The sequence below is a fragment of the Mirounga leonina genome, unplaced genomic scaffold (genome assembly GCF_011800145.1).
Source record: "Mirounga leonina isolate KUSES-001 unplaced genomic scaffold, KU_Mleo_1.0 Mir_165, whole genome shotgun sequence".
Classification (NCBI taxonomy): domain Eukaryota; kingdom Metazoa; phylum Chordata; class Mammalia; order Carnivora; family Phocidae; genus Mirounga; species Mirounga leonina.
In genome coordinates, this window is record NW_023270415.1 from 78154550 (window position 1) to 78168576 (window position 14027).

At 51.9% G+C, this 14027-nt stretch overlaps 1 protein-coding gene across 1 annotated transcript in view; it reads right to left on the bottom strand.

The window, feature by feature from the left end:
* COL22A1 (collagen type XXII alpha 1 chain) overlaps positions 1–14027 on the bottom strand; it is a 226482-nt gene that overhangs the window by 113049 nt on the left and 99406 nt on the right. Inside the window, exon 22 of the mRNA XM_035012273.1 lies at positions 6090–6143. Coding sequence (XP_034868164.1) covers positions 6090–6143 — 54 coding nt within the window. The remainder of the gene's footprint in view (positions 1–6089; positions 6144–14027) is intronic.

Sequence of the window (14027 nt, forward strand, 5' to 3'; positions counted from 1 at the left end):
GAGGGCACAGGCTGTTCGCCCCCAGACTCCTCTCATGGACAAGGAGCACCTTGTAAGTCCAGGGGAGAAACACGTAGTGAGGGAGGAAACAGCAACCAGGACCCAAAGTCAGCCCGCCCACCGCTGGTGCCCTGGGGACCCTGCTCAGAGGGCCTCACCGTGCCTTCTGACGACCATGCGGGGACACAGGGCAGGGGCAGAGGCTCTTCTCAGCACAGCCACCTGGCCTTGGGAGGTTCTGAGGTCCACATCCTGGAAGGCTGTGACCAGCCTCCTCCAGGGGACCAGACACCTCTCGCAGAGTGGACCTCCACTCTGGGGGAGACTCAGAAGGTCTCTGATACGGCCTCTGGCGAGCCACGGGGGAGGGTCAGTGGGGCAGGAGTGGGGCCTGGGGAGGACCTGGCCACGTGGGCCCATCAGCCTGGAGGCCAGGGATGGCCGTTCATACCCGGAACTCCCCCGACAGAAGACAGAAGCGCCTACTGTATGCCTGGCCTTCTATGAGGCCTTTACGCCTATGGCCCCATGACCCTGTATCGGTCCCCGTTTATTGCCAGTCCCTGCGCTTGGGGTCCAGGACATGGAACCCCCATCTGCTAGTTCCCAGCCAGATGTCAAGTCCCTTGCTTTATGAAGGTCCAGTTCCCCAGTCTCTAAGGTGGAGTCATGAAGCCTCCATTCCTCGAGAATGAACATGGTAAGGCAGACAGGACAACATGCCCACTGTCACCCCCTAGCGGGGGGTGTTATTACTATTTTGGCCTCCTGCATGGCGCCAGCCCCGGCAGGAAGCCTGAGCCAGTGTGAAGGGGCGAGTCAGAGGAGGGCAGGGAGAACAGGGGTGAGGGGTGGTGATGGTTCCTACTGGGCTTTTGAAGTGCAGACAGCGGGCGCCTGGGTGGCTCAGTTGGTTAAGCGACTGCCTTCGGCTCAGGTCATGATCCTGGAGTCCTGGGATCGAGTCCCGCATCGGGCTCCTTGCTCAGCGGGGAGTCTGCTTCTCCCTCTGACCCTCCCCACCTCATGCTTTCTCTCTCTCTCAAATAAATAAATAAAATCTTTAAAAAAAATAAAAAATAAAAATAAAATGAAGTGCAGACAGCAAGAACTGGTCTGCCCTGGGATATGTTTTGAAGGCCAAGTTGACAAGATTTAACAGCAGTTAGGGTATGTGACAGGAAGAGAAGCATCAAAGACCACTCCCCCCCCCCCCCGACTATGTTGGCCCAGAACAAGCAGGAAGCCGGTGGCGCCATCGGCCAAGATGGGGAGCCTGGCAGGGCCACAGCTGGAGGATGAGGGGGGCATCCATGGCTTTTCTGCAGGATGTGAAGTGTGGGATGCTCGTGCGGTTCTTTTAGGGCGTGGGAAGACTGGGAAGATTGAGACGCAGACCCAGACCCAGCGGCCGGACTGTCAGAGAAACAAAGGTCTGTCCTGTCAGAAACCTAGAGAAGGAAGAGACATGGGGCGCCTGGGTGGCTCAGGTGGTTAAGCGACTGCCTTCGGCTCAGGTCATGATCCTGGAGTCCCGGGATCGAGTCCCGCATCGGGCTCCCTGCTCGGCGGGGAGTCTGCTTCTCCCTCTGACCCTCCCCCCTCTCATGTACTCTCTCTCATTCTCGCTCTCTCAAATAAATAAATAACATCTTAAAAAAAAAAGACAGGGCGCCTGGGTGGCTCAGTTGGTTAAGCGACTGACTTCGGCTCAGATCATGAACCTGGAGTCCCAGGATCGAGTCCCGCATCAGGCTCCCTGCTTGGCAGGGAGTCTGCTTCTGCTTCTGACCCTCTCTCCTCTCGTGTTCTCTCTCTCATTCTCAGATAAATAAATAAAATCTTTAAAAAAAAAAAAAAAAGAAGAAGGAAGAGACACGATCATTTGGGAGATGGGGCAGGACGAGCCCGGAGAATGGACTCTGTCTGCGATCAGCACTCAGGCGCTGCCGGCCTGGGAAGGAGCTGTGTGGGGGCGTGCGGAGAAGAATGCAAACGTGAATGAACTTGGGGGAGACGCAGAGTCACAGAGGACGCTGACCTCGAGGGGAATCACGGAGGGCCACCGTGAAGCCCACTCCCCACTTCACCTTCTTCAGGAAACCCAGGCAGGAGTTCGGGCGTCCTTGACCCTCACGGCGTTTCTGACCAAGGACACAGCTTCTTGTCTGCTCTTCTAGTATTTGAATTACAGATCATAAATTAGGTTACTTTAAACTAAAGCTATTTGACTATGAATACTTTTATTGGTGGTAGTAATGATGGTATAAAGAGATTAAAAAATAGGGCTTTGGTTTTGGGGGGCCTGGGCCCAACGCTCGGTCGCCTCACACAACCTCCACGGACTTGGGCAACGTACTTCCGCTCATGCCTCGGTCTCCACAGCTGGAAGAGAAAGGCTGGAGCCCTTTGCTCTCAGCGCAGCGTGGATTCACGGGGGCGTGTACATGAGCCCAGCACACCAGAGGTTACACGGTGTTGCTCCACTCTCTTCTCCTTTTCCCATTAATAAAAATATACAAATAACCAGTTAATCTAATCATTACCGAGACTGACAAGTTAGCTAACAGATTCGAATGTTAACAACACAATAATGATGGTTCTAATTGTTATCAACAAAAACAACGAAGTTGTAACTCCTGATAAAAATGAACCGCTCGGTCTAATTAGTATTAATGAAATAGCATTTGATCCTTCTAATTCGATGGGGTGATGCAGCTCTTTGACATGCTCCATAATGACAATGATGGTGCAAAAACAACCAATTAACCTAATTATCATTAATAAAGGAATGGCAAATACTTATCCCCAATAACCACCTAGTTCCAACTGGCATAGATTCATGAAGCTGGATGGGACTTGAAAATTACTTGCACCAATTAGCATGGCACTCACTCAGCTTATATGGCTTACAAATGTTTGCTTTTGGGGGGGTTTCATAATCTGTGCATTCTCCCCCTCCGGATGTGGCTCCTGGGGGCAAAGCTGTAATGACTACCTACCTCAGCAGATTTCTGTGCAGAGGGCTGGAGCCACAAGCCCACCCCGCCATCCATCTCTGGGGCCAGCCCCTCCCCTGGCTACCAATCCAAGAGACATCTGTCCATCCTGATGGTCACACCAAACAGTTCTGCCTTTGCAAACACTTGAGCAGATGAGACACAGATTTCCATTTTTCCTAAAAGGCTCTCAGGATACAAGAGCCACTGCCTAGAACATCATGGATGTGTCTATTTATTCTAAAACATGCCAGCAGGTGAAATTTTTTTCATCTTGGAAAAGAGGTACCCAAAGCATCTTCCAGGATGCTGGCCCCCCTGGGGCCTAGTGCACTCTGCGCTGAATTAAAACCTTAATTCCTTAGGTTTTATATGGGATCCACATTCTTTTCTCACAGGTGGTTCTAAACAACAGTCTCAATTATGTATGAGCACTAAAGAGCGTCTGACAATGGCAGAAACAAAACACACTTTATCTCCCTTCCTTCTCATCAGAGCAGAAAACCCTACAGCAGAAGCAACCCGGATTTTCCAGCTTGGCGTAAGTAGGAGCGCCCTCTAGTCCCGGGAGAGGCTGACTAGCTCACCTCTCACCCAGAATCCAGCTCCCTGGACTGCCTTCTAGACCTACAAGTCTCTCTGCCCCGCTAACATATGGCTCCTCCAGGCACGCACGGTGACAGCCAGATTTCACACCCCACTCCGATTCACAGAGCTGAATCGGGCACACAGTGGGTCCTTAATAAATCCTCGTTGAATGGATGACCCAGTGAATCTCTGAACAAGAGGAACTGCGGCAACGGCCAGGAAAGGTGAGCATGCAGCTTGTTGAGAGGGGGGAACCAGAGGAGACAGCCAGAAGTCTGCCCCAGCAGCCTCTTAGATTGGGCGTGGTTGGGTGGAACGCAGCTTAGGGTCCACCGGGTAGTGATCCGATCAAGATGCTGGCAGTCCACACTATAATCTCTACGTTGTCTGGCTCTGAACCGCTGAGATCCCCAGATATATCAGAGTGCCCTATTTCTGGCAAAAGTCCTGCTGTGCAGAGCCTGATCATATTTATATGTATGGCATCCAGCTCAATGCCCGGCATTCAATAAACATTCAATGAAGGAAAGTGATTTCAAAGTTAAAGTGAAAGAAAGAACTATATTTTCCAAGGTAGCAGGAAAAAAAAAAGTTGTAGGTAGGGGAAAAAATTGTAGCTTAAAGTAATTTGATGGAGCTGCATGTGTGCCGAATTTTTGAAATACACAAGCTTTGCTCGCTGGAAAGCAAGGTAATAAAACAAATGCAAAAGCACTCTATTTTTCACTATTAACATCAAAATGCCACAGTGAATGTGGAATCTTTAGAAGCCCATGAATTATGATTGATTTTATATTCCCTTATTGCATGCCGTCTCCAGACTGAACAGGAGGTGCCAAAGTGAGGTCTGAGATCGAATGCAAGGCACCCATCACTCCCCAGGACCCTTCCCATGTCAGTGAGCAGTAAAAGCGGGTTTCGGAAGTGCAGGGAGCCCCGTCTCTGGGGTGGGTGCCTCCCTGCCGGTGCCTGACACATGCAGAGGGAGGTGTCCAGGAACAGGTGGGTGCTGAAGCCCTTCATAAGATCCTGCTCTGATGAAGTCACAGCTGCAGCTCAGGGAAGAGCCAGAGGGACCAGCCCATTAATGTCCCTGATGGCTCCCACTGCCACCAGAAGAACAGGACAGCATCCCCACCTGATGCTCCCCAGACCTCGGGGACCTCATCACCCGGGCCACATCACTGCTCTTCTCTCCAACTAGAGTGTTGCCCTCCTTTTGATTTTTATTGGTATTTTTCGCAAGTGGCGTAACTCAAGTTCAGAAGGTTAAATAACTTGCCCCAACTTTGCCCTGGCCGCAAAGTGGTGAGGCTGGGATTGGAACCTGGCCTCTGACTCCCTCCCCTCACGGTACTCTTCTCATCAATTTATTGATCCAGGGAGGGCTGGGGCAGGAGGACAGGGAGGAAGCTTTGAGAGAGAGAGAGAGAGAGAGAGAGCGAAGTGCAATCTGAGCACCTGCACCCACCAGGCCCCGGCTCCCGGCGCTCTCCCACTTTGTCCACACTAAGGTGGGGCTCATCGTGATGCAGGGGGACTGAGAGGGTTCGGGGCCAAGGTCACCTGGGGAGTGAGGGAGGCATCTGCTTAGCAGCCAGTGGCCCTGAGCAAGTCTCTCTGGACCTGGGAGTCTTGCCCCGCAAACTGGGAAACGATGGTGACCCTGAGTCGGTCCATCTAGCGGGTGGCTGTTGGGTCCACAGGGGACCACGGTGACTGCACATGTGTGACAGTGTGAGCTGGACAGAGCTTGGGGCCAGAGGAAGTCCCGGCAGAGCGGAATCTGAAAGATGGAGGTGGTGAGGGGAGCAAGGAGGAGCAGGAGGAGGGCATCTGGGGAGCGAGACAGCACAGAGCAGAGTGTGAAGGGGGCTCTGACCCCAGCATTTTACAGGTGGGTAAACTGAGGCCCAGAGAGGGGGAGGGAGTTGGCCAATGTCACAGTGTGGAGGAAGTCAGACGCTAGAACTCGGGCGTGTTGTCTCCTAGAGTAGGGAGCCCCTCTGATTGATCTGGTCCCTTGGCCGAGCCCCTTCCAATCCTGAACGCACGGTCCAGCCACCCCGTGCTTAGTGCAATGAGCTCCAGCCACACAGGGGCCTGTCCACACCTGCACACAAGCTGTGTCCCAAAGCAGCTATCCCTGTAGAGCTGAGCCCCTGCCCGGAAGGCCCCTCCTCCCGCCTCTGCCCTGCCAGCCGCACTCTGTCCATCATCAGACGCCTCGTCTGGGGCGCCGCTCCCTTTCTCAGCATGCTGGTCACCATGGTGTCACCACCACCTGCCCTCCGACAGACCAAAATTCCTCCAGGGGAGCACAGGGTGGCCATTCTCCTAGCACAGGAGTGGCAGGCTGGGAGGACAAAGGACCCTCTGAACATTCTTTCTGACGAGCTAACCATACAAGACCGGTTACCAACCTGAGAACTGCGACCCGATTGCTTCTTCCACCGGAGGAAGCAGAGTCGCTAGGGAAGGGCGTGCAGAGCTGGTAGTTACCTGTGGCCCCAGCAATCCAGGGGTTCCCGGCGGGCCCACTTCACCTTTCCTCCCCTGCGTACAAAAGAAGAAGCCAAAATCAACAGCAGGCAAGTAGCACCCAGAATCCGTGTAGTAACATGTCAGTGGAAATGTCCATCTTGATTTCTCAAGCTCGCAGGTGAACAGGGGGCCCCCCACCGGCTGGGACGCCCTCCAAGGGAGCAGCATGGGATTGGGGCTGAAGACTCAGGCTTTGGGGTCAGGCAGGTTCAGCTTTGGATCCCAGCTGCATGACTTAGATGGATTTGCTGACACGTGGCCCAAAGTTTAAAAGGTACAGAAGGGGATACTTGAGAAGTGTCTCCTTATCCCACCGCCAGCCACTCAGCTCCTTTCTCTGAAAGCAACTAACCCTACCTGACGTTGGCTTGTCTTTCCAGAGGTGTGCTGTGTATAGGCAAGCATCTCACACGCACACACACGCATGCACACGCACGCACACATTCCCTCGGTCCTCCCTCTCTTTTTCTTTACAAACCATAGCACATCCTTCAATCTTCAGATAGCTTTGCTTGTTTCCACTCCCAGCTGACTCGGGGGCATCCCGTGTGAGCGCGCGGACAGTCAGCCTGTTCTCACCGCTACACAAGGTTCACCGTGAGGGTGAAGTGGCTTGCACGGACGGGCGGGGCGTGGCGGCCACTGTCAGACTCGATCTGCTGCCATGACCCCGGCGGGTCATCGTGTGGGGCTCACCAACCTCATTAAACCTCAGAGTCCGTCTCTCCGGACGGTAAGGGTGTGCTGGTCGGTTTGAGGTGTCCAGCACAGAGCACGTGTCATATGAGGCAGTACCAGGATGACGGAATGACGGCCTTTTAGTTTCGCTCCTTACAGTTTCCCTCAGGAGGTCAGATCACCCATATGAGGCCTCCCCGTTGCCTCGGTCTGTGCCCAGCCGGGCCCAGGGGGTGTTCCGCTGATCCCCTCCCCATCCTCCTGTCCACGCTCCACGAGCACTTAGAGCATGCAGAGCCCAGGATACGGCATCTGGGACCTCTCCGTCCCCCACCTCCCAGAAGTGGCCCCATCCACAGGGCAGTGGGGTGACGCCGAGCTGCCGAGCAATCCACCTCTGCATCAGACAACGGCCACAAAACAAGGCGCCTCTTCCACAGGACGCCGTGGCAGGGTCTCATCGACGCAGCTCAATTCCAGGCTCGGGGATTTACGGCGGCACAAGGCGGAAGTCTGGGTGAGCTGGAAGAGGGAATGTTCTCTAAGGAGCTTCAGATACACTGCCGATATACATATGTATTTGGTCATTCCCTGCCTGCCCGTCCTGGCTGCGAGCCTTCTGGAAACAAGGCCTGGCTCTGTTTTTGTTCAAAGCTCTCCCCGTGGGCCCAGAACAGTGCCCGTCACATGGTGGAAACTCAATAAACATTTGTGGGCTGGATAAATAAATTGTTGCTTTGGGACTGAGTCTAGACTCAGACGGCAGGGGAAGCAGCCACAGGGGTAGGGAGGGGCCGCACGAGAACAGGTAGGTACAACCTGGTGATCTGTGGGCTTGCAGAGAGAGCAGGCCGACCTGATTCAGAAGCCCTGATCAGCAGGCCCTGAGCCACGGAACACAGCAGCCCGGAGGTGCAGTGAGGCCTAGGTCAGAATGTGTTTCCTGACACTTGTCGGGTAGAATTCAAACTGTGGTCCCAGACCCCTTCAGAAATGAGCCAGGCCTGGAGGCATTTGTGTCTGCCTCCATCCGATCCTGCTCTGATGAAGGCAAACATCGGGGAGCTGATCGCAAGAGAGCTAAGAGCTGCTAGCTCCCGTTCCTCAGGGGATGGAAACCAGACATCTTCAATTTGGTATCTAGACAGGCACCCCCTCCACTTGCTGCCACGTTATTCCACGGAGAGTCACGAGTTATTTACAAGATGAATAAACCATTTTCCCTCAAGGTCGGTGGAATGGCCTGGTGAGGAGCCATCAGAATTCAGAACCTGGGCCAGCAAAGTAACTCTGTTGAGTGGAAGAAACGGAGAAATGGATCATTGACGGGTTAGTACGAAAAGATCAGAGGGAAGCAGGAAGGATGTGAAGGTCCGGGGTGTGGTTGAGCAGGATTACTAACTAATGGGACGATTTGATTGGGGTGCATGCCGGTGTCCCTCCTCAGATGACTCACCATCTTCAGAGGGGGTTCAAGCTCTCAGCAGCTCCCCGCTTCCCTCAAGTTTGGGGACCTTGTGTAACGACACTGCTAACACTCAGAGGGATGAGCCCCTGAGATGCTCATGAGATCTGTAGGAGGCGTGGAGGCAGGAGTTGCTCCTATACCAGGGAAGTAAAAAGATGTGATCTGGAAAAGGAGAATTATGTGCAGAGAGCAGGGGTCCAGGGAGGGAGAGAAAGACAGAAGCAAGAGCACCTAGAGAAGCAAGCATCTCGGCATTAGGGTTTCAGCAAGAAGGAAAAAGCAAGAAGGTGGGAAGAGGCCAGAGGAAAAGAAGAAATTTGTGATCATAGCTGTGGTCACAATGTGGCATCATCTTTCACGGGTCACCCATGAAAGGGCATCACCCACAGAAATATTAGGGTAATGTCTCTGGCCAGCTCCAGCACTCATATTCACATCTTCTCCACCCATAGCATCCGGAGCTGCCCCCAGTGCCCTTCAAAGCCTGCCTTCCTTCCTTCCTTCCTTCCATCCTCCCTCCCTCCCTCCTTCCATCCTCCCTCCCTCCCTCCTTCCCTTCCTTCCGTCTGTCTATCTGTCCATCTGTCCGCCCATCCTACCTGCCTGCCTACAACCACAGTAGTCAACCCTGCTCACATGCCCAGTACCTTCCCTCCAGACTTTTCTGGGCCAACCTGTGCCTTCTACAAATTTCATTACTTGTCTATACATTTACCCTATCCTGGCAGGCGATCTTCCTAAAGGGAGAAAGTTCTGTCCGAGTTACCTTCTGCCTCTAAAACAGTCAGAGGTTCCTCCTTATCTGAAAGATGTAACATTTGAGCTGTTTTATTTGGAAATCGATGACCCTGTGACTCTAACATGCCTTTTGATCTAGTGTCCAGCATCCATGGTCCCATCCCTAAGCAACAGCTCAAGTGAGCTGCTCAGCTTGGTCCCAAACAACCCCTTAGGACTTCTGGCCTCGGAGAATCGGCTCATGATGCCACCTCTGTCTGTAACACCCACACTCCATTTCAACCTGTCAAAATTCTACCCCAGGCCAGTGCCACCTCTTCCATGAAGCCCCAGCAATACCGAGAAATGTGACAAAAACATATTGGATATACAGAGTCCCTGGTGCTGCCTGAGAGCTAATGAGTTGGAATTGGCAGGATGGGACGCAAAGCTCTAAGTCAGCAGTTATGAGGACTTGGCCACTCACTGCAAGCAGAGGAGCTCTCCTGTGTTCCTTCCTGACCCCATTCCTCTACAATATTGTAAGAAAAGGAGTTCAGAATCTAAGGTAGATGGGGGAGGGCAAGTCACTTAACTTGCTGAGTCTCAGGTTCCTCATATGGAAAATTATAATTATTGTAATTATTTGAAAAGATAGCAGTGGAAGAAATCATTCAATATTTGAGGAAGTGCTTTATAAGGAATAATAAAGCATTACACAAACATGACAGATCACCACAGGAATGAGGAGGAATAGGATAGTGGCTGATGAAGAAGAAATGGTAATAGCAGGATTCCAGCTCCTCTGAGTCTCTGAAGTGGGTAAGAGACCATGTGTCCAACAGATCTGGTTTCAAAACTGCTACCTCCCAGCAATGCCATAGAAATTAAATGAGAAAATGCCCACAAGTACTTAGCACAGGGTCTAACATTAGGAAATGTGTAGTAGTGATGGTGCTGGTGGTGGTGATAGTGACAGTTACGATGATGGTGACGGTGGTGGTGGTGATGGTGGTGGTGGTGATGATGGTGATGATGGTGGTGATGGCCATGGTGGTGGTGGTGGTGATGGTGGTGGTGATGGTGATGATGGTGGTGATGATGGTGATGATGGAGATAATGGTGATGATGGTGGGGATGGTGGTGGAGGTGGTGGTGGTGGTGGTGATGATGGTGATGGTGGGGATGGTGGTGGTGATGGTGGGGATGGTGGTGGAGGTGGTGGGGATGGTGGTGGAGGTGGTGGTGATGGTGGTGGAGGTGGTGGTGGAGGCAGTGGTGGTGGTGGTGGTGATGGTGGTGGAGGTGATGATAATGGTCGTGATGATGGTGATGATGGTGGTGATGATGGTGATGACGGTGATGATGGTGGTGATGGTCATGGTGATGGTGATGATAGTAATGATGGTGATGATGGTGATGGTGGTGATGATGATGGTGGTGGTGATGGTGGTGGTGATGGTGATGATGGTGGTGGTGGTGGTGGTGGTGGTTGTGGTGATGATGATGGGCAGGCGTGAAGGTGGGAGGTCTAGCAGTGGTGCACACAGCAGCAGCAGCAACTATGTAACCTCTGCCTTTTGGACCTATGATCGGCTGAGGGGATTTGAGAAGTGCTGGCCAGAGCAAATTTTGCAGCAATAAAGAACTGTTTTACTAACAATAAGCCTATGTCTTGTCATTTTTCTTTTCTTCTCCTTTAAATTGCTACCCAACACAATATCTGGGTAAGTGTTTGTAATTTATCATGAGAGCAGATTTTTCAAGCCATTCTGACTGAATGCCAGGATGCTGAGCGGGAATGATATCTCCAAGGCTGCCTATCTGCCCACAAAGAAGAGGAAGCCCATAAATCCAGAAGAGCAGTGACCCCTCCCCAGCCAGGACGAGTTAGCACAGCCGTGTGCGGGCCCGTTACCAGCTGAACTCATTGCTAGCGCGATGGATTCTAATATGTGCCGTATGGTCTTTTGCTCAGTTCCTGTTCTCCATGCCTCCAAATGTCAAAGATGATTATTTTCTACTGGTTAGAGCTGAAACCAGGTGCTCAGGGAAAACCTTGGGTGTCCTGACATAAACCCTGGCTCTGTGCCTCGAGATGAATCAAACAGTAGCCTGTGATCAAAAAATGCTGTTACCATCTGGTAGAGAAGGGAAAAGCAAGAAAAAAGCCTTTAAAAATTGAAAAGTAAAACAAAGTCGACCCAAGTTGCCAATGACAGAAGACCACCCACGTTCCTCTGCTTGAATTACGAGAAGCAGGAGCGGATGGATCTGATCACGGTCAGCGCTAGGAGACCCTCGGCTCCAAGGGTAGTGGCCAGAGATTAAAGCGGTGTGTAACAACGCATCCTCCTAAGTAGGCACCGGCAGGGAATAAGGGGTCCTAGATCTCTCCAAGATGCCCACCGCAAGGACTGCTAATGTCCAGATGAGAACCGTGGTGTGCACATGGACGCACACACCCACACACTGCCTCCTGAAGCCAAAACAGTGAAGGTCTGGAGCAAGGCAGACCTGAAGGACCTGAGTTCCAATCCCTGCACCACTATTTATACTCCGTGTGACACGGAGCAATTGGATTTACACCCCTAAGTCTTGGCTTCCTCATTTGCAGACTGGGAGTAAAAATGCCCTACCTCACAGGATCCTTGCAGGAATTAGTGAGAAACAGGAGTGAAAACAGTTACCTCCCTGTGTGCCTGCAGTGCATCAGTCCATCACTCAACCACTGCTTTTTCTTTGCTACCTTGTATCAGTTCTACACCTGTTAGACTCTGTCTTAAAAATATGTTCTGAAAGCAACAGACTCAATCAGGCACATCAGGAGACATCTGGGGATCACTCCATCATTAGAAAGAAGGGAGGCATCGTATTTGGTAGGTTACTTCTTCGGTTCTCACCTATTGACAAGAGAAGAGAATCTAGAAGGTACTGAAAACACAGTCAAAGGAACCAAAGGGATTGTCAGCAGCTGGTGGGAAAGGCAGGGACAAAGGCCTGAGGGATCTGGAACAGGTCATCTGATATTTCTGGACATGAAATGTCTCACTATCCATCTCAGGGATCCTTTACCAATATGATTTTATAATTTAGACATTCCAAATTCTGCATTAAATTTAAATGCCTGACGACATGGAATTCTCTTAAGCAAAAAATCTCTCCCTCATTTGTCCAGAAAAGAGAAAAGAAAACATGTAGGCTATTTCAGATAGGACTCAGCAACACAAACATGCTGCAGGTGAAGCAACTGGAAAGGTACAAACGGGACCAAATTCTCTTCTTTGTAACAGAACATGCCCTGTGGAAGGTCAGGCCCCGGGGGACCAGATGCCCCGTTCTGGGTCCCAGTGTCCTCCCAGCACCCACTGAGTCAGCTGCCCAGAGAGCAGTAAGCGAGTACGACCCACTCACCCGTGCTCCCCGACTGTATGAGATGCTCACTGTGACATCACACACGTATGCTTAGCTTACACGCCTGGACATGTTGTTCGTGTACTCTTCATGTGTGCATAAAAATATATACATTTTATAAGTGTGACATGCTCTTCTAGGTGCTACAGACACAAAAATAAAGAAGGTTCTCACAGGCTTACATTCTAATGAAAACAAAAATAAACAAATGCCAAAATAAGAAAAAAATGTAAGTTCTCTACAAAAATTAAAACAAGCCTGGAGTGAGTGTGGCAAGCTGCAAGGGTGAATGATTAGGGCATGGACGATTTTGGTTTTTTTAAATCAACCCTTTGAATGCTTTTCAGTGTCCAAATACGTCAGTGGCCTGGAACCAGGCAGGTTCTACTTCCAGAACATTCTGGGTTCAGATGCAATTGTAGGACTGCCCATTTCAGCTAAGTAGCAGGGCTTATCAACCTCTCCCAGATGCCTGGCTCAGACATGCAGGAGGAAAGCAGAGCCTCAGAAAGAGCAACAGGGTGGCATCTGTACCTCCTGTGGAAGGCAGGGAGCCCAGCCGGGAGTTGATGGCCGAACACCCCACCCTGGGTGCCTTGTGTGCCAGAGCCCTGCGGGATGGGGATGGCATGGGGAGTGCCCGGCTCTCTTCCTCCCACTTCACCATGTCATTGTGTAAAAATACCAGCTTTGTCCAAAATGAATGTGTTTACCCCTTTCTGGGGATTACACTGTCTGCCTGTCGCTAATCTCAAAAATAAAGGGCCGGATCACCTTCCCTAGCTCGGCTATTAGTCTCAGTGTCTCAGTTCCTGGGTCCTGTGGCTTGTCATTGTCTTGTGTCTTCCCTCTTCCAGCCTGAGTGTGTGCCATGACACGAGGGAGTGATGTTTCAGTTGAGGTTGATGAGGAGGAAATGACAGGTCCCCGCGAGGGAAGGAGAGAGAGCTAATTTTCTGAGTAAGTCATTCTGTCTCGGCTTTTCCTGACTCAGCCAGAGGCTGACTGAAAAGGAAGCTGCTGCTGAACCCACACCAACATCAAGATCAGTCTCTGCAGTGCGTCTGCCCACAGGTGCAGCCACGGGACTAGCAACATCCACGGGATACAACACAGCCCAAGTCAGAAACTCACAGAGGATGACTGGAAGGCCAGGGGTCCCCAGACACACACACATGCATGGTCACCAGCCTCCATTCCCTAGAGGGAGCAGGACAAGGGAGGAGCCCTCCTCCGTGCTCCCAGCGCCCTCTCTGTTAATACATCGCCCAGCCCGTGGCCGTCGGCTCAGCCTCCTGTGTCAGACCCCGTGTGTCCCCACCGCCTGGCACACCATCGGGCTGGGATGGGGGCTCCTGCAGCCCCTGTCCCTGGTCTGGGCCACCACCCTCCCTTTCTGCTCTCTGCAGCCTTCTCCTAACTGATCTTCCTTTCCTGCAGTCCGTTCTCAGAACAGAGGCCAGACGGATGTGTTACCATGAGCCGGCCCCTCTGCGTCTGTCCCCCAAATCCTGCAGTGACCAAACGGCAGCCAGAAACCCAGGAGACTGTCAGGGAAATTTTGACCACAAAACGCATACATGATAAAACTTTTTCATCAGTTTTGGTTGGGATGATGG